General features: G+C 40.1%; 1 protein-coding gene across 1 annotated transcript in view; it reads right to left on the bottom strand.

Moving 5' to 3' along the window:
- The window catches only part of ap (apterous), a 55,027-nt gene extending 47,911 nt beyond the window's left edge, over positions 1-7,116 (bottom strand). Inside the window, exon 1 of the mRNA XM_065489011.1 lies at positions 6,842-7,116. Within this exon, the coding sequence (XP_065345083.1) occupies positions 6,842-6,889 (48 nt within the window). The 5' untranslated portion in view covers positions 6,890-7,116. The remainder of the gene's footprint in view (positions 1-6,841) is intronic.
- Positions 7,117-20,505: the final 13,389 nt, after the last annotated feature.

Raw genomic sequence — 20,505 nt, 5'->3', positions numbered from 1 at the left:
TTTGCGGCTGTAAATCAACTTTCGCATGCATGTGGGAGTTTGTATCAACAACACCTTCCGTGCTAATATTTTCGTTCGGTTTTAGTTCAATATTTATTGAGTTTTATAAGACAACCATCAAGATAGAGGAAAGAAATTTAATTTCCAGACAAAAAATATTCAGTTGAACCTAATTATATCGAATTTAATTCATAGAAAAATAAAATTGAGTAGCTGAAATGTAATTATGATTAAATATTCGACGTTTGTAATAAAATTTACAAATTATGAAAAACCAAAAATATGTTGAATTTAATTTCTTCAGTTCCAATTATCTTTCAACTGTCTTATTTTACGCATAGCAATAATTGAAAATTACTAGAATTGTTTGCTAGGATGCAATAATCAAAAGATAGGACCTATTTTTGTACAATTTAAATCAAATTTTTCAAATTTTCTCCAAAATTTACTGTGCTTGACCATATTTCCTTGGTGGATTTCAACAATTCCTCTCGTTCAGGGTCTTACCCAACCCTGTAAGAAACGTTTTGGGGAAACTCTTTGTTGCTAAATAAAATAAGATTTCAAGTTGGAAATTTCCTCACCAATTGAGTCATTTGTTTGGTAACATAAATACAACTACAACTTCCTTTGCGTATGTTGTTATTCTCAGTTTTCTAGAAAAAGTCAATTGAAAAAAAAACTGCCATGTCAGGAAATTGTCACTCGAATTTTTATCTTTTCAGAATAAAAGATAAAAAAAATATGCAAAGAAAAAGGTCGGAAAATTTATCATTCCTGCTGTCAACCAAAAGAAATGTAAATTCAGAAACAATTAATGAGATTAGATAAAACGTCATTCAAGTGACAGATTTGCACGGTATAATAATTTTGAAACAAAATACACTACTTACTCAATCAACGAGGCAAAAAGTTACACAAATATAGCGGATTCGAAATAAATAAATCTGGCGAGCAGGAACTTTCAGCTGCAAGTCAGTTTTTTCTGCGGTCTCGGCGCACACGGCCGCTTCCAAGAAGGGCTGCGGTGTGCGTTTTTACAATTTCATATGAGTGTAACAGCCGCGCGAGTACGCGCGGTAATTTTCACCTGAAGCGCGTCGTAAAACAATGGATGAGGCGGGAGGAACTGATTGACCGCCGCCGTGCGCGTCTCGCGTATTGCACCCGGCTGCAATAAAAATATTGTGCAGCCGACGACTCGAGACACACACACTCAGCACAATTCCGCGAAAACCATAAACCGATATATATTTATTTCGTCGGCTGACTGGCAGGCCGGCCGGCCGGGCCGGTCCACGTTGTTTCCTCTCTCATGCGCATGTCGGGCCAATAAACAGTTTAAACGCGGCCGAATTTGCATAAATATTATACTCGTTTGCCTACAGGTGCGCGCCCGCAACATTTATATTATACGCGCCGAATTTCGCCAGAGAAGGTCGACGGTTATTTATACCACCGCGAAAATCACTAATTCGGGTTGAAATACAAGCGAAAGGAAACTTTTCGATAAGCAGTCGCCGGCGGCCATGCTACATTTTTTTAAAAAAAATTTAAGGAAGTTTTTTTTTAAATTTATTGCAGGCTCTTCCGCAGCAAGGTAAATATTCAGGTGATAAGATTGTGAGGGTCAGTGTATTTACGTGGTAATTTTCAGGGCAACGATTGTGCGTTCTTGCACGTATATATATAGTATACTGTTTCGAGAAATTTCTTTCATGTGCACTCCATTCATGTTAATGCTCGGTGCTTTCATTCAGAGAATTTGCAGTTAATTACAGACTAAAAATAAATGCATGAATGTATGCGGGTTATAAAGGGAAAAAAGTACACTGCATGTGGTACAATAATTTTTATCTGCCGGAAAGGGGGAGAGAAGTGTATTTATTTTGTTTATATTGGGAATATATGGTTGGTTTTTGTTGCAAATATTTCTTTGCAAGTTTTTATCTATAAAATTAATCAAAGTCAACAAAGTGGGGCTCATATTGTCAGTGAACGGAAAATCTATGAAAAATGCTGATAATCATTAATTTTTATTTTATTAACAATATTCCTGTATCCAGTGGATTTCTATGAAGGCCATGATTGATATTTCCTGTAGCAATAAATTTAATTCGCAACCATTCGAATTTTTAAAAAAATAATCAGGCTCGATTTTGTTTCAGGATACCGGAAAATTAAATTATACACACAGCAAAATTGTTTTGGACGAGCTAAAAAGCCGCGAAATTCAAATTTCCTCACTTCGTTTTGCACCTTAATGAATACGAAGCACATGAGCAGTGCTAAATAAACACAATTATAAAAACAACTACTGCAATGTTTGCCGTGCTTTGTGTATACATATATATGTATTTAATTTGTTTTTAATAGCCGTGGCGGTGGCAAATTAGCGCCGCGTCGCGTTGCTTATATGCCATATGTGTATATGTATGTGTGTGAATCGGCTAGCCGCGTATGCAAAGCAGAGAAAGAGCCATAAAGTGCTAATTTGCCGCGGCTCTTACACTCTCGCACACACATATGCGATAATTAATTATGCCGGCAAATCAATCAGCGGAGAAACACGGCGATTAAATAATATAATGGTCGCGTGTAGCGCTGTCGGCGATATTGAAATTACATATATATGTACGTGCGGCGCGCGTGCTAAATTACTAAATTCAATCAAGCAAGACCTATGCAGATGGCCGGAAAGAATAATATCCCTCTCGTGGCCTTCTGCAATTTTCTCTTCAAATGCGGATAATTATGCACACGTTTAATATCGATAATTTCTTGTCCGCAGGCACATACGTATGGGAAGACGGACGCGGCCGCGGAGATCGTGCTGCGTTTATTAGCTGCTTTTTTGTTAATTTGGGAAATTGAGGTTTTTTTTATTTAATCTCGTAAAATTTTCTGCTACTATTGAAAAAACTCCTTTTTTAAAATTACTTTTCCCCGCAAAGGATATAAAAAATTAATTGCACTTGATTTATTTTAAATTTGCTATTACATTATTTTCTAATGGTTTTAAACACAGCCTTGACTGCGGCTAGGAGTGAGAATGTCATCAGAGCAGAAAATTTGGCCAAAATTAGATTAGTGTTGTCAGATAGCAAAAACACTCTTCCTAACAGACTAGAAACCTTTTTTAAAATATAAAAATTGCCTGCAATTCCCATTATAAAATAAATACACGGGATATTTAAAATCACAAAAAATAACACAATTTTAATAAGGCACAAAATTGAAGTCAAAAAACCAATTAAAGCGATTTGTGATAATTTTATTAAATCTGGTGGAAACACAATAATTTGAGAAAATTTGGTTCCATATTTTCTTTCGATAATATTAATAAATATGAATATTAATATGCGTATGGTGACCAGGTGTCGATAAAATAGCACAAAGTGGCCAACCAGCAGAATATCATTTATTTTTAAAGTGAAAACTTTGAGTGAGGGTTAAACCCCAGTGCCTCAGCAAACATCCCTTGCCTTTTGGTGCAAAAATGTCACGGAAAGGTTTATTATTTTGGGACAGCGGGATGTTTCCTCATTCATGTACTGTGAATATATAAATAGCAAAACGATCTTCCTGTAAATGTCAAAAGCAAAAAATATTTAGATTTCTCTGAATTCTTTCAGAATTTTAGAGAGGATATAAGGTCAAGCTAAAAGTTTCTCTTCAGACTTTTGCAGTATATATCCACTTTAAAAATCAATTCTAAATATTTCTGAGAATTAATATAGCTGACAATTTTCCTCTCTTTTAAAGCAATTTTGCATTTTTTTCGTCTGCTCTCTATTTCACATTTTGCGCCTTTATTTCCATCTCTCTACAATCGCACCGGGTGTGAAAACCGCGGTTATTTCGGCGTCGTCGCGAGCGGTTGGTGAAAATTTCGAAAACGACCAACACCGTGTACTCCGCAGGCAGAGTTGCGCTCGTTTGAATGGGCCGGGAGAGCGCGGAGCAGCAGCTGAAAGCTCTCGTCGCGCCGCGCGCTCTTTCAGAGCCACCAGGGCGCTGGCTGGCTGGCTGGCTGGCTGCCTCTCTGTATTTTTGATACAACAACAGTTAGGGGGTTGCATTGTTGGCGAGCCAGAGCGTGCACAATCGATGCTGCATGCATGGTCCATGTGCTCTGCGGGTGGTGGACTCGCTCGCAGACAGGCGCGGAGGTCTCGCCTGCACCACTCCGCGCCGCCTCGTCAATCAAAATCTTCCACCAATTTTGTCTGCTGCCTCTAAACGATTGCAGTGTGTGACAATTTCAAATAAAACTCTATTAAAAAGAAGAAGACACAATCACACACGCTCCCAGCATCCGTGTTTGGTGTCCCACTTGAGTGGCTTTAGCATTCATTGATATGTGGTAGGTTTCGATTGCGGGATAAAAATTGGTACCCGTGGTAGGAGCCAATCTGACCTAAGCCAGAAATTTCACAATCAATGTACCTTGTGATGGACAGAAAATAATATTTTAAAATTTAGATAAAATTATTTTTTATTTAAATTTTAAGGAAATGGTAACAATTTTGAATTTTCATTTTAATGAAAATACATAAAATTAAAATTGCAATTAATTAAATTATTTGCGTGTGTTATAAAATTTAAGGTATTGCTAATTTGAAATATATAAAATTATTTTTAGCATTTTGTTTTACATTATATAGACAACAACTGTGATATTTGCAAAAAACTAATTGAAACGTTAATTACCCTCAAGAGCTTGGCTGTTTCGGCTCCATAAAAAATTGTGTATCGTTGTTTAGACGGCATATGTTGTCTCATTTTTTGACCAAATCGATTCATGGTTTGTGTTTAACATGCTTATATATTTTTAAAAATTCAACAGCTTTCCTAATCGCAAGAAATTTTGTTTATGATTTGAATTTTAAAAAAGAAAATTATTTCCGAGTTCAAAACATTTCAGGAAAGATCATCCTGAGGTCCTAGTGAAGCTCATTTCCAGATGAAAATTGCTTATTCGTAGAAAAGACGAAGCTTTTAACCAGTTTAGCTTTAAAAAAATCCCATAAAAATGAATTCTTTTTCCTAACTAAATGTAATTTTTGGAATTTACAGAGAAAAACAACAATAATGAGATTTATATTCGTTAGTCAAAACGGCTCTGATACCATTAGAATGAAATTAGTCCATATCAGAAGCAAAACTATAATAATCTCATTTTAATTTCATGCCTGAATATTTAGTATAAAAAACAGTAAATTTTAAAGATATAGCACGGGTTTTCTATAATACGCTTTCAGAAATTAATATTTTGCACCTGCAAAAAATATGAAGAACGTTTTGAGGAAAGTAAATTTAGATTTTTAAGGATTTTGGTGAATTTATATATTGACTTTGGTTATTAAAGTCACGACTTTCAAACCAAAAATTAAAACCATAAAAAAAGAGTTGGTAGTTTGCACCAGCCATAAAAATCTTTATCTAATTATTTGCAAGAAAAATTGTTCTAGAACTGTTTTGACAAGCAAATTATTCCAAAGGTCAGGCAGACCATAACGCTATAAATACAGCGAGGTCAGTTTCATGATGAAAAAAATATAATTTAAATTAAATCTTCAACATATATGATGAAATCTTCTTCAATTTTATATCGATTTCAGTTCTATAAAGTAACAAGGAAAGAAGGCGGAGATGCACTCGTTTACCCCAAGCAGGAAAATAATTACTGTCTGGTGCACCAAAAAATCAGTGTCTCAGCACACACACTATTGAGTATACTCGCAGCGGGCGACTATTGCTCTCAAATTGAACGAATGCAGCGGTGCGCGAAGGAAATGCGTGTCCGATACGCGCATTGTCTCTAAGCAGGCCTGACTAATAAAGCATTAAAGGATCAGATGAAAGAATAAAGGCCTGGCGAGTCCTTGGCAGGACCGCGCGCTTTGTGCCGCACACGCGGATCGCTCTCCGTGCGAGCGGCGAGTCGAGCCTGGCGCCGCGCCCGGCAAACGACACCTCGCGATCCTCGAACTCGCGTTTCGCCTTCGCCACACTCGTGCACAGCATGCGAGCATTATATAATTCGACTCCCGGTAAAAATTGCGATTAAAATTAAAAGCCTCCTGTATTTTCGCTCAGATCGCATCCGGCTCTATATCCTTTTGTTTCTATTTCTTTGTGATATGAAGATACATTTTTTCTTCAATGAAAATTGAATTTTTTATTTTCAGTTTCAAATGCTAAAAATCGGTTTTTAGTATTACAGAAACAAAAACTCGAAAATCTATATATTAGGATGTTTAATTTTGTGTAAGGACAATTTTCATTTTCGGTTTAGAACTTTTGAAATCAAATCCTTAATTCCCAATAATTATATATTAATTTTTGCTTTTTACGCAGATTTTTGTAGAGCACCGCATGATAAATAATTTACTGAAGAAATTAAAAAAGAATTATTCAATTAATTTTAAATACTGAAATTGTTAGAGAAAAATTTATCATTTTAAATCTTCTGTTGCTCGCATTGTGATATTTTAGATTTGGGATAAGAGGCTTTTAAAAAAATGATTAATTCGTTCAATATCTAAAATTTAAATCGAACCAACAGAAAAACAACAAAATCCCGTTTACATTAATAGTTTTCCTTCTTAAGAACACTTAATTTATCAGCTCTATTAAAAAAAATCAACCTCCCCTTCTCTCCCCAAACCAAATTTTTCCCTAAATTTCCTTATTCAACCCAGAATAAAACTCCGTTCGTGAACTAGAAATTTCCGCTCTAACTAAAACGACAAAAAGGCCGGTTGGTGTTGGTTGGTTTCCCTTTCAAAGAGCCGGGTGGGTATTTCGCAGAAAAATCGGAAAAATCAGTACTCACCCAGTGCATGATGGTGTTGGCCGGCGGAGCCTCTTCACACACTCCCATCGAGTTTGCGTCTCCCGTCGTGATTAGTCACTTGGTGCACCTTTAATTAATCACATGTAGCGCGCATATGCAGCCAGATTCGACTCTGCGATGGTGATCCCGGTTGCCTAGGTTACGAGCCACTGCACCACTCTTGTTGGCCGCCGAGCCACGGCCGAGCTGAGTCGCGGCCAGCGCCACCATCGGCCGCCGGCTCACTCACGGCCCCTGAAGCGCCGTGTGGGAGGCGCATCGCTCGGGTGGGGGGGCTCCGTTTGCCTCTCGCCTCTCGCGGCAGCCAAGGCAAACCCGCCGCGCACGCTGCTCCGCGCTCAGCTCCAGCAACAAAAAAAAAGAAAGAGAAAGAAACAAAGACAACAGAGGAATGAAAATGATAAGAAAATATAAATGAGAGGAGCAAGGCAAGCAGTTCTTGTTGCCGATGGCAATTTTTCTGAGCATTTTTTGTCATTATTTGACGAAACTATTGTAGTTCGTTTTTCTTGTCCAAGTGATCAATAAAAAATTCCTTGCCTTGTCTTCTGGGACTCAGTGGGAGTTGTTTTAACTAAATGAAGGGGCTCTCAATAAATGATTTTGGCTTTCAAAGTGGATTGATGCGCAGGGCAACGATTGACTCTACAATAATTAGAAGTTGATCAAATTGTTGAGTTTGAATAATCATCTCTATAGTGTGCAATAATAAAAGTAGGACCGCTAAATTTCAGATTTTGCCAAATTTCACGAAAAATTAAAGCAAAGCTTTACAGAAACCCTTTTAACCTTTAGTTGAAATATTCTCTAAAGATAAAAATGAGGAAAAAGCTACAGCATTTTTGAGATATACGCCTCAAAAGAACTTAAACAAAATATATTTTTTTCGCTTAGATGAACATATATTTCGTCCATCCAAATTTTGTTTACAAAATTAAAAACAAAAGACACATTCATTGTAAATACAATTTTTTTATTTTACTATATTATAAAAACTTTTTTCTGTTCATAATTTTTAAGTCTTATAAATAATAAATCAGTTTTTAATTTATACAAACTATAATTAAATAAAAGATTTTATTTTATTATTATTCAAGATAAAATTATTTATTAAGAGAACTTATTGCTACCGCAATTTAGCTTAAAATTTTATATAAAGTATATAAATTTAGACTGCGTTCTAAATATTTGGGTATAAGGTAAATAATACTTATATAAATTAAATTTGCTCCATTCCTAAATATCCTATCCAATCCACACAATTAACATATAAATCATCCAATACTAATTATTAACTTTGTTAATCAACTTTTTTTTGCTCTTTTTATCCCCGTCCTCGGAGCGGGAAGGGCGCGCACTGCACTAGCACGAATGCTGAAACCCGGGTCCCAATAACACCGCGGACGGATAACATGGGCGCACCAGGCCGCACAGGGACCCAGCCCACTCAAGGGCCACTTGCCTCCGCACCGAGGACTGCATTGAAACGCTGGACATTCGTCCCGTGAAGCCAAATCACGCATGCTGGAAAGGTGCAAACCAGCAAGTAGCGAGTCGCCTCCCAGCCCGTTGAGCAATTTGAGCATTTCGAGTCACTAAACTAACCATTTTTGGCATTTCTGACATTGGGTAGCCAGTATTAGATCTCCGAACTGCTCAAATACCTCTCATTGCTTTGACACTCCTGAGAGTGCCTTATAACAATGCGAGCCAACGGGCTGGTAAATACTTGAAAAGCCGAAAGTAGTATGAAAATATTAAACGATTATAAAGATTAAAAGTAGACTTCTTATTTTGTTTAGCGTCTTAATTTTTCTAACAGTTTTATATTTACTTAATCAAATCAGTTTTCAAAAAATTACCAAATATAAAAAATTATCTAAAATCCTATTTCGTCGAAAAATTAACTAAAGTTCTAAAAATCCAGCTCATCAAACTTCTCGTCATCTTGATCCTCCACCATTCTCGTCTGCTATTTACTGAATTTATCACTATAAATTATTTACCCGCATCACTCATTACAAACAAACGTGGATATAGTATTTATTCAGCAACAAAACGGCTTTATTTGCGTCAAAAATCTTAATAACCACCGTACTCCGATGCTAATTTAATTCCTGCCCTTTCTCTGGACATCCAAGTTTGTGCTTATTTCATACAGAATTTCTAAATTAACGCAGCAAAAACCCTCTTTGAGGTGGCCATACCGGCATTCAAATTAATTGTGCAGGCATTTTTTTGGAAAAGGAGACATAAAATAAAAATCCTGGCGTAAGAGTGAAAGGAAACTTTATGCAAACGAACTCAAAAAAACGTTGCTCTTTTCATGCTAATATTCCTCAAAAAAGTTCAACAAGAGAGGCCAGGTGGATCTTAATAATAATTGGTTGTGTGTTCAATGCTGTATATATTTTCACTTTCACTTTTAATGTTCACGCGTGTGTGCGCTCACAATGAATTGAAAAGGTGTGCAGCGAATTTCGTCAATGATTTTGATCGCTCTCATCGAGTCCTTGAGATTTGCATACGGTGCCTTGGCAATAATATTTTTATATTACGACGCTTTTAAAAAAACACATGTTGTTCCTGCAGTTTTATAATTATTGCAAAATATGGAATAATAAGAGCATCTGGACGCGTGACATTGGCGTAAAACGAGTTTAATGAGCGTGCATGCCCAAACACACACAGGTGACGCTATTAATTGAAATGGGAGAAGTTTAAATACAAACGTTGATAACAGAGACGATATACAATTATACTAATTGAAGATATCGCTTGTTTAATTGCTGTGCGGTGGCTGCTGGTATAAAGCGATGCACGAAAAATGTGCGGAAAGGGATAATATAATCGGATTACTTCAGCTGTATATTTTCAACGATTATTCAAATTAAAATTTAATTGGTGCTCGTTTTACGGTCTTATAGCGAAAACATACGATATTTAAAATTTTAGAGCATTTCGAATATTATATGATGAGCTTGTAACACAAAATATCATCATTTAAAATTATATGCTTAAATTACAATTTAACCAGCAAATGATGGAATAACCTAGGCCAGCATAGCATAATTTTAATTTCAACATGCTAAATAGAAAATTAAATTATTCAAGATGAATATTATTCCACAAATTTAAATTAAAAATCTCTCGCTCTCACTCTCTCTCTTTCATTCTCTCATTTCATCTGGATTTTTAAGGTTTTGAATTTTGGACGGTCGGATTTATTCTTTCTGAGCTTTTAATCATGCGACAAATTCAAATGAGCACAAATTTTGCAATTTGAACAAATATTAAATTGTACCAACGGTAAAAGATAACAAAATAAACGTCTAAAATTATTTTAAAATAGTCTTAAAACCGATTAAATTGGCAAAGAGTATGTAAAAATGTGCAAAATGATTTTTCGTTAGGAAATTTTCGTCGCGATATATTTTTATGCATGAAATATCAATCAATAATATTTTTTTAAGTGCTAAGAGGTGGGTTTGGTGCTCATATTAGAAATATTTGTAATAATTTCTCAGTTTTGAAGAATGAAAAAACGGGCAATTCTTTTCATTTTGTAAAATCCATCGTGTTATATTCCAAAAAATGACATTTTCACCAAAATTAAAAAAAAAAACGTAAAATGTTTGCGGGGAAAAAGCAATTTTTTTAAGAAATATGTGTAAACTGGTGTGTCAATAAACCGTCTCGATCGGCTCAGAAATCGTCTAAAACCGTCTATTTTTTGTACCAAAGAAATCTAAACATAAACTTTGAAAAAAATGGCTTGTCTGCGCGTCTTGAAATTTCAGTGTTTTGACATGAAACGCGCTTTTCCCGTGCTGAGTGACTTGCTCTTTATTTCGCGAGAGAGAGAAAAAGCTGAAGGAGTGGAACACAATGAAGTGAATGCTAACGCGCAGCCCTCAAACTATACTAAAAGAAATCTCGAACAATATATAAAGAAGAAAAAAACTCGAAATGAATATAATAAAGAATCGGGCGAGGAAAGGAGGGTGAACGGTCGGACGAGAGGTGGTGAAGTGTACGACAGCAAAGCACCCTCAAATAATACCTGCGCGCCGAATGAAAATATTGACTCCCCTATATATCAGGCATTATTTTCCTTTATCGACTTGCGCGCCGAAAAGTAAGTTGATATTCGGTTGCACACAGAATAAACGACCGATGATAAATATTTTAAATGATTGATAATTCCAGCGGCGAAATCGCTGGGGACGATGCGACGAGAGAGAGAGAGAGAGAGAGAGAGAGAGAGAGAGCGAGTGACAGCAGCTTTGTTGGCTAGAATTCGGTTATTCACAACATGAAGTGTGTGTGACTTGTTATAACGGCGGACACAAAGAGGATTATTCACTCTCCGACTTTGTGTAAGCGGCTTCTATTATTTGGACAGCGCGCGCAACTGTTAACGAGCAACTTTCCATACTGTTCACAGAATTCTGGCGATATACGCGTACAAGAATTTTGACGTCAATGCAAATCCAATCAATCGAACATTTGAATTGAAAATTCCGCCAAATCTAACTTGCAAAGTAAAAGTATACAGGCAAAGAGATTAGCTGATGAATTATAGGGTTGGGAATCTATAATGACAGTCGAAAAAAATTTATAAATGATTCTGAGCTATTTTACGAACGCTAATTTCAGGCATGAATAACACAATTTATGACTCTTGAGTAGCATTTAAAATCGTTCAGTAGTGCCATCCTGAAATACTTGTCAAAATCGCTTGTAAAAGTTATGCCTGAAAAGCACCTTAAAAGCACGCCATTAAAATTATATTTTTCAGGTGGTGTTTAATCAAATGAACAGTTGATTTTTTTCAAATCTCTAGAGGTAAAATGAAATTCATATTGAGTTAGATCAAACAACTTTTGGCTCTGTTTATATATTTTCATTGCAATTTTTTTAGCTGGGCTTCATACTTCAATTTTCTCTTTGTATTTTTTTTCGATATTTTTTAGTTTCACATTATGAAACACATACAGGCTTTATACTATAGGGTAATTTTTATTCAATTAAGTTTAGGGGACGCTGTAAAGTTAAGAAGTCGGTTGCCGAAATGAGCTTGGGAAATTTCCTGTAGTCAGGGTGCTGGTGGAAAAATGTATTCATATTTGTTTGCAATTTTGGCTTAAAATATTTTATATTTTTTTTATTTTCGAGTTTTTAAAGATACCTAAATTGGTTTGTTTATATTGATATTGCCATTTGAATATCTTTCCCTTGTAAAATCGAGCATATTCGATTTATTTAATACTTTTTATAAATAAAATAGGATAGTGATATTTTTGCAAGCAAAAGGTTTTTGAATATTGCCAAAAACTCGTTACATATTAGTTAGAGATACAAATTAATGCAGCCAACAAGAGAATTAACTCGAGAGGAGATTTAAACAAACGACTAACGAGTGTTTTCCCAAAATTTGTTGGATAAAAATACACAAACATAAAATGAGCAAATTACTTCAGCAAATTTTTACACGACAATGGTAATGGAGACTTTAGCTTTTAGCTCTTCGTTAGCGAAAGTGCAGCATCACCATTGAAAGGGAGTGGTATTTTTGGTTAATTTTTTTAAAATTGTCTTCATATATTGATTTTGAGAAATTGAAATAAATGTTATCTGCTACGTAAACAATAATATATAGGTCAACTCTTGCGCCAATTGTCTTCTTCTCTATAAATCGCAATTGCTTTATGCATAAATTTTCAGTAATTTTCATAAAATAGAAAAACGCATACCATGCAAACTGCATTTTCTTGATTAATTTTTCGTTTTACCTAAGGATAAGGAAAACAAAGAAACCAATTAAAATGGTGACAATGATTAAAACGTAGATGAAAAATGGAGCTGTCCGAACAAAGAACAATTGAATTGATTCTTATTCCTTTCGAGTTGTCTTTTTTCCTCGTTTAATCTCCTGTTTCTTTTTGGTTAATAATACCGAATTTAGTGACCCTGCCGCGCATAACTTAGTCCAAAGTAAGTAAGAGAATAGCTGTGTGCCACCGTCCGTTATCAGCACGCTCCATCTTTGAAAAATGCTCGTGCCCAGCAATGCAGGTCTCGACGCGCGAGTTTCATGATGATCAATTAATTATTTAAGCCGGCTATCAAAATGACCGAGTGGACAGCGAGCCGCTCCAATCGAGAGACAGAGGGATGCTGCTGCTCACTGGACCGAGAGAGAGAGAGAGAGAGAGAGAGAGAGAGAGAGAGCGTGATGCTGCTGGAGCACTTCTTCGGTGTCCCTTTCACGTTTGTTTATCGGCAGGAAACGCATAAAATATGGTTCGCCTTTTATATATATAAAAGGGACCCGTCGGCTGCTGCCGTCTTGGCCGCCGCTGCCGCCGCCGCACAGCTAAATAGTGAGACTTTAATATAAAAGAGAAGAAGTCGCTACTGTAAAGATAACCTCCGAACTGACTGCGCGGTTATTTTCTCTCGGCCGAAGCAGCCAGTCAAACCCCGAGATTAATTTCGACGATAAGCCAGCCCGCAGAATAAAACACACTGAGAGGGAATGAGCAAAAAGTCGAAAATAAAAAAGGAGCGGGCGAAATCAGGAAGGTGATTTATTAACACGACTCTACCGGCGCGCGTGGGGATGTGAAAAGTAGTGGTCGAGTTTGCTTGCTTACTTCGCTTTGAAAAAGGGTCAGCTGAGTTTAGTTTCCACCTCTTTTTGTGCTCTAAACTCTATTTAATTTTAGTCAATCGACGGTTCCTTTCTATAAGCACTAGATGGCAAAAGCGTCAATAACATAATTTAGGAAATTATAATTTAAAAATTGCACGATGGTCAATTAAAATTGAGCTATCCAAACCAAATTATTTCACCGAACTGTGATGGACAAGAATCCTAATACGATTTATTGCTTTATAAATTTTACTTTCCTCACGGGCTTCCTGAAAATCAAAATGTGTTTGTTATATATCATTTTAGTTTTGGTCCTCTTGAAAGGTTTGGAGAAACTCGGAAAACTGTATATATATATATACTTAATTTATGAAGCAAGCACCAGCCGAAAATTCGTCCTGAATTGGCTGGACTGTAATGTTTTTTCCGATAAATATAATTTTTAAAAAAAAAGTGCTTATAGGAGAGTGCAGAAAAATAATTCGCAAAAATTGAATCTATTGTGCCGACTGCTCGGGTGTCGCGGGGCTCGGTCCGCGCGCTCGGGCGCGCTCACGGGGTTCTGGGGTCGGTGTCTAGGGGGGAGGGTTGACCTCACTTGGGATTCTTCGCTCGCGGCACAAATAGCTAGCTTACTAACAATCTCTAACCTGACTTAAAGCGCTACTGAAATTCTAGAAACAATTCTACCTAGTCCTGGTTTAAGGGTAAATGTTCAGAAGGGAAAACAAGCAGGGTTTGGCAAGCAAGGGAACCGATTTTATTGGCAAACTAATTTAATTACAAAGTGAAATTGGCTCTACTTTAATAGGGCAGGAAAACAGCTCTGAAGGAGCTGTGAAAAACCTCCCGAAAGAAAAAGTGGCTTTAATCTACTGAATTTAATTGACTTTAATTTGAGAGAAATTACAAAGATTGGGTTTGGTGTGTTCGCCGGTGGCGGCCAATTAGCGGGCGCCCAAGTCAGGCGGCGGCCTTCTCACAGAGAGGCCATGCCCTGGACTTGGTGACAACGCGTCCCACACAGGCCACACCGACTAGCACAACCGTTTCCCCAATTTGCAAGCCAGACGCGGAACTCACGGGCGAGAAGCGGGCTAATAACTGTGACAAAACGCGACAAAGTCACGTCCAGAATGCCGCGTACAGTCCTAGCCACGCAAGTTCCACGCAATCTGACGCAATCAGCCGCCAGAAACAGAAACTTAATCGATCCGCGATCATCCGCTCTAAATCGCGCTTTAATCCGGTGAGCGGCGCACGCCCGGCTCACCGACAAGCGATATCTCTCACAAAACAACGAAAATTACAAAGAAAAACCGAATAATTCGCCAAATTCGCGCGGGACCACGCCAAGTCTCTCTACTTGCGTGCTCTGTCCCGCGCTATTCTCGCTTCACAATCCGCCAAATCCCACTAAATCCCGCTAACCTTTCTCTCGCCTACGCCGCTCAGGGTTCCTGGACCTCCGCAGGTCGCCAGGACCGCCCCGAACGCTCACAAAACGCGCTGGATCGACGCCACGCCGTGTGCTCCCTGCACCCGCGTTCGCTCGCTTCCAGACTCTCTTCCAGACTGCTGTCTAGCGCGCGCAGCGCTCTGATTGGCCGTGAGCGCTAGGCTCGCCTATTACGCTCAAGTGCCAACTTATCTTTTGACTAGGGCGGGCGGGAACAAGGGGGATCACGGCCACATGCCCCCCAGAAATTTACCTGGGGGTGCAACCTCCAGGGAAATTTCTCACAACAAGGGGGACACGGCGCGAAAACTTTGGCATATTAGTGGAGAACCACTTTAATGCGGTGATTTGACCAAAGGCTTGACGCCCTCGGTCTTGGCCAAGATGGTCGGCGCTTCTTGAGCGCCGCCAACAGGCGGTGGTTGTCCCACCACTGACTGGCCTTGAGGGGTTCACCAAACCTCCTCGAAGCCATCAGCTTAAGCCTGTGGTTTGACCACTGGCGGCTCGCTTTCGCGTGCATGGTTTCTTCTTGCTGTCGGCGACGCGCCGTCTTCGTCTGCCGCTGGCCTTCAGGTGGTCTGCGCCTCCTCCTCCTTCCTTCACGGCGGCAGGATTGGGGGCCTCTCTTTCTCCTGGGCTGACGTCCATCAGGCTCGTCCTGCATCGGCTCCAGAGCAGGCCAGGTCCTCCGAGGACGCGTCATCTTCGCACGTCGGCTTCGGTTTCGTCTGGTCTTCATCCTGTGGTTTGAGCAGACACTGCTCGAGCGCGGCCGCTTTAGACCGCGGCTCTGTTGCTCCTTGGTAGGAGACTCATTTCTCGCCCTGGCGTACACTTCTGCCAGTTTGACGTCACATCTTGGGGTTTTGAATGGGGCCTTAGGTGGCACCTTTACAGGTAGCACCTCAGGGGGACCCTCAATTGGGCCGTGGCTTTGCGCCTCTGGTGGCGCAGCCAGCGTCACAACAGGTGGCGCTGAACGCGGCTGAACAAGGGGCGCTGGTGGCGCAACATCTTGTTCCCTCTCAGGCAACGCTTTAGGTACCGCGCTGCGCGGCACGTCAGGGGGCACCACAGACAGAGCCTCGCGCCGCTCAATCAGCAGCGTTGGCGGCACCTCAGACGGCGTCACCCGCAGCGGCGCCTCATGCGGCACCTTACACGGCGCTGGCGGGATGGCAGCCAGCTCCGGATCAGGTAGCACGGCGGACAGAGCCCCCTCAGGTGGCGCAATGTGCTGTACCTCACGCTGCACCACACTAGGCGCAGGTGTCACATCAGGTGGCGCACCACGCGGCTCAGAGGGCTGTGCCGTCATTGGGCGCGACTCCTGGAACCTGAGTGGCCGCTTTTCGCGTTCCTCCCAAGCGTCTCTTTCCGCCCAAATCGTGACAAGCTCCATGCGGAGCTCTTTGATCCGGTGGTTAGCCGAACCAGGTCCACTCATCCAGTCAATCGCCTTGGCCTGCTGTCTGACTTCAGCCAGTTTCACCTTTACGGCGTCTGACTTCTGCCGGAAGAGGTTCTCAGCCCTCAGTTGTCGTTCCGGCGAAACCCACCATTCCATAAGTTCAAGTTCTTCTCGCGTTAGTTTCGTCCGCCGGCCTTGCCAAAGCCGTTGTGTGATCTCTCGAGCCTGCAACTCACGAGAATCATCAACAGGAGCAGCCATCAGGCGCTCGTACTCGAGGACGTAGCATTTGCGCTCCTCGTCTGTAGTCTGACGGCTCCCCTCGTCAACCGTCGGAGAATACGCCTCATTCGGCATCGATGGCGACGCCGGCGGCACCGCAAGCGGGGCCAGGGGCCTGGCAAGCGGGGCCGTGGGTATGGCAAGCGGGGCTGTGGGCCCTGCAAGCCGGGCCGGGCGCGCTTCTTCACCAAGCCGGGGCCAGTCGAAGCCGACCATGTACCCAATCACACACTGGCTTGCAGCCGCAGGTGACTGGACAGGCGGGCCAAGCCTCGAGGCGTCAATGAAAGGGCAGGGCCGACTCAGAAACGCGCCATTTTGCGGTTCTGGACCAGGCCATGTGTCCTCCACCTGAGGGCTCACAACTCGGGCATAGCCGGAGAAGTTTACATAGTCATTTCCAGGCAAGTTACAAAAATTTTTACCGTTAAACCAAGACATAGCGCTATCAGGGTAAGCTAACTGGGTGCAAGAGGAAGGGCAGTACAAAATTTGCGAACAACAAAAAATGCACTGATCCCGGCCGAGCCCCCACTTTGCGCCGACTGCTCGGGTGTCGCGGGGCTCGGTCCGCGCGCTCGGGCGCGCTCACGGGGTTCTGGGGTCGGTGTCTAGGGGGGAGGGTTGACCTCACTTGGGATTCTTCGCTCGCGGCACAAATAGCTAGCTTACTAACAATCTCTAACCTGACTTAAAGCGCTACTGAAATTCTAGAAACAATTCTACCTAGTCCTGGTTTAAGGGTAAATGTTCAGAAGGGAAAACAAGCAGGGTTTGGCAAGCAAGGGAACCGATTTTATTGGCAAACTAATTTAATTACAAAGTGAAATTGGCTCTACTTTAATAGGGCAGGAAAACAGCTCTGAAGGAGCTGTGAAAAACCTCCCGAAAGAAAAAGTGGCTTTAATCTACTGAATTTAATTGACTTTAATTTGAGAGAAATTACAAAGATTGGGTTTGGTGTGTTCGCCGGTGGCGGCCAATTAGCGGGCGCCCAAGTCAGGCGGCGGCCTTCTCACAGAGAGGCCATGCCCTGGACTTGGTGACAACGCGTCCCACACAGGCCACACCGACTAGCACAACCGTTTCCCCAATTTGCAAGCCAGACGCGGAACTCACGGGCGAGAAGCGGGCTAATAACTGTGACAAAACGCGACAAAGTCACGTCCAGAATGCCGCGTACAGTCCTAGCCACGCAAGTTCCACGCAATCTGACGCAATCAGCCGCCAGAAACAGAAACTTAATCGATCCGCGATCATCCGCTCTAAATCGCGCTTTAATCCGGTGAGCGGCGCACGCCCGGCTCACCGACAAGCGATATCTCTCACAAAACAACGAAAATTACAAAGAAAAACCGAATAATTCGCCAAATTCGCGCGGGACCACGCCAAGTCTCTCTACTTGCGTGCTCTGTCCCGCGCTATTCTCGCTTCACAATCCGCCAAATCCCACTAAATCCCGCTAACCTTTCTCTCGCCTACGCCGCTCAGGGTTCCTGGACCTCCGCAGGTCGCCAGGACCGCCCCGAACGCTCACAAAACGCGCTGGATCGACGCCACGCCGTGTGCTCCCTGCACCCGCGTTCGCTCGCTTCCAGACTCTCTTCCAGACTGCTGTCTAGCGCGCGCAGCGCTCTGATTGGCCGTGAGCGCTAGGCTCGCCTATTACGCTCAAGTGCCAACTTATCTTTTGACTAGGGCGGGCGGGAACAAGGGGGATCACGGCCACACTATATTAATAATTTTCAATTGACAATTAAATACCTTATTCAGAAAATTCATGAAGCAAGTCAAAAATATATCACAAAATCCTGCGATCTGTGTAATTTTGTTCAAAAATAATTTTAAATTCATGTATAGGTTTCATAAATTTAATGTAATGAATGTCAGAAAATTATTAGTTAGGATTAAGTGTTACATATATTTTATATAAAATCTCTGAGATTTCAAAAGTAAGGTTATTGAGATCGACGGACATTAAAACATTCTACATGGATTTATAAAAATTGATTACACAATTTGCTTATCTTATATATGTATCATATTAAAATATTTGACTCGACCCTTTAAATATATAAAAATTTTAGATATACAGTATTTATTACAGATCAAAATATTAAATTATATTATAAATTATATAATATAAAATCAAATAAGAAATAAAAGCAAAATATTATTTTACATAATAAAATTAAAAATAAATAACTAAAAAACTCAAATTTTTAATATTATAAATTTTTAAATTTGACAAATAGTTTAATATATTACTACAATTTCTCACATCCCTTTGTGCTTGAGCTCTAATGGCCAACTCGCCGCGCAGAGAACAAAATTCCAGCTCTAGGACAAAAAGCAAGAAGGCCGAGCTTGCGAGGAATTTCCAGTTTGATATCTCTCGGTGTGCTCGCACACAAATAATTCGGTGGCGTGGAAATAAAGCATCGCAGCAGCAGCAGCGCAGAAGGAATAATTATTTTCACCCGCTCGCTCTCATATGCGCCCGTCTACATATAAATTAGCGAAAAGGGGCCTGCTTCTGCTTCTTTTGCTGCTGCTGGGCAGAATATTATCGGTGAGCTGCGTGTGGACGCGCTAAAAAGTCGTAATACAGCTACCGTGTTCCACTTATGTGTGGACAGCAATTTATCCGCACTAACAAAGTGGCGTGTACTGCTCCTGGCTCTCTGCTCTGCTTGTTGTTATTTTTTCTCGTCACTCTCTCGGCTTTTATTATGGGCACACACACACACACACACACACACACACACACACACCTCTCGTCGGCCCAGGTCTTGTCCTCTGCTGCGAAAGTCTCTTCGTTCGCACGCTACCGCGTTTTGTTCTTTTTTAAAACAAGAGGCGTCACTTTTTCTACATTATCTCGCACCGAGCTGCAGCAAACCAGCAGCGTCTTTACTTCTTCACACACACACACACACACACACACACACACACACACTCACGCATAGCGGTCTGCTGCTCCTGCTTTTAAAATTCAATGCGCGCACAATGATTTTCTGATTAGCAATTAGCAAATGGACAACTTTCTTTGCCGCAGCTGAAGGTAACGAGCTGCTCTCGAGTGGAAATAAAAAAAAACAACAACTCTGCGTGAATTGTGGCAAAAAGTCACTTGAAATATTCCACTTCTGTGCTACCACTACTTGTGTGTGTTTCAGTCCGATTCTCGATTACTGCATGCGGAGCTTATAAGGTTTAAGTGGGAGAAGCATAAACATACTATATGCAACCCTTTAGCTTTGTTTGATTTTGCTCTCATTTCTTCAACTTGATTAAAATTTTGAGAAATAATTCAGAAAATTATAGTGCATTTTTTTATAGCGCATTTGAAGAAAAGGTGAATTCGTTACTTATTTAAAAAATTATCAAAAATCGTAAGCATGAGTGTGGAAAAACATGATTATGTTGAAAGGATAATAGTATTTGACTGCAAAATAGAAATAATAAAGGGGTAGCTATTGAATGAGAAAAGAATTGTAATGTTGTAAAAAGAACAAAATTATAATAACCTTTTGTCAGCATAATACGATTTATTAATTTTTTTCCTTTACATAATAATTTAAATTTTAGTGAAAATAGTCAAATTTTTATATTTATTTATTTTAATTAAAAATAATAATTTATTTGATGAGTTCTGTTTTAAGGTAATTGAATGATTTTAACTATAAATTTATGGGTGCATCGAGCATATATCCGTTGGACATAAAAATATAGATTTGTATAAATGACTTCAGGGAGGAATTATATTAAATCCAAAATTTAGCTAATTATTAACATCCTCACACATTATATATAACCATATACTACAT

Source organism: Cloeon dipterum, chromosome 4, assembly GCF_949628265.1.
Source record: "Cloeon dipterum chromosome 4, ieCloDipt1.1, whole genome shotgun sequence".
Classification (NCBI taxonomy): Eukaryota; Metazoa; Arthropoda; class Insecta; order Ephemeroptera; family Baetidae; genus Cloeon; species Cloeon dipterum.
This window is presented reverse-complemented; position numbering and strand designations above follow the sequence as displayed.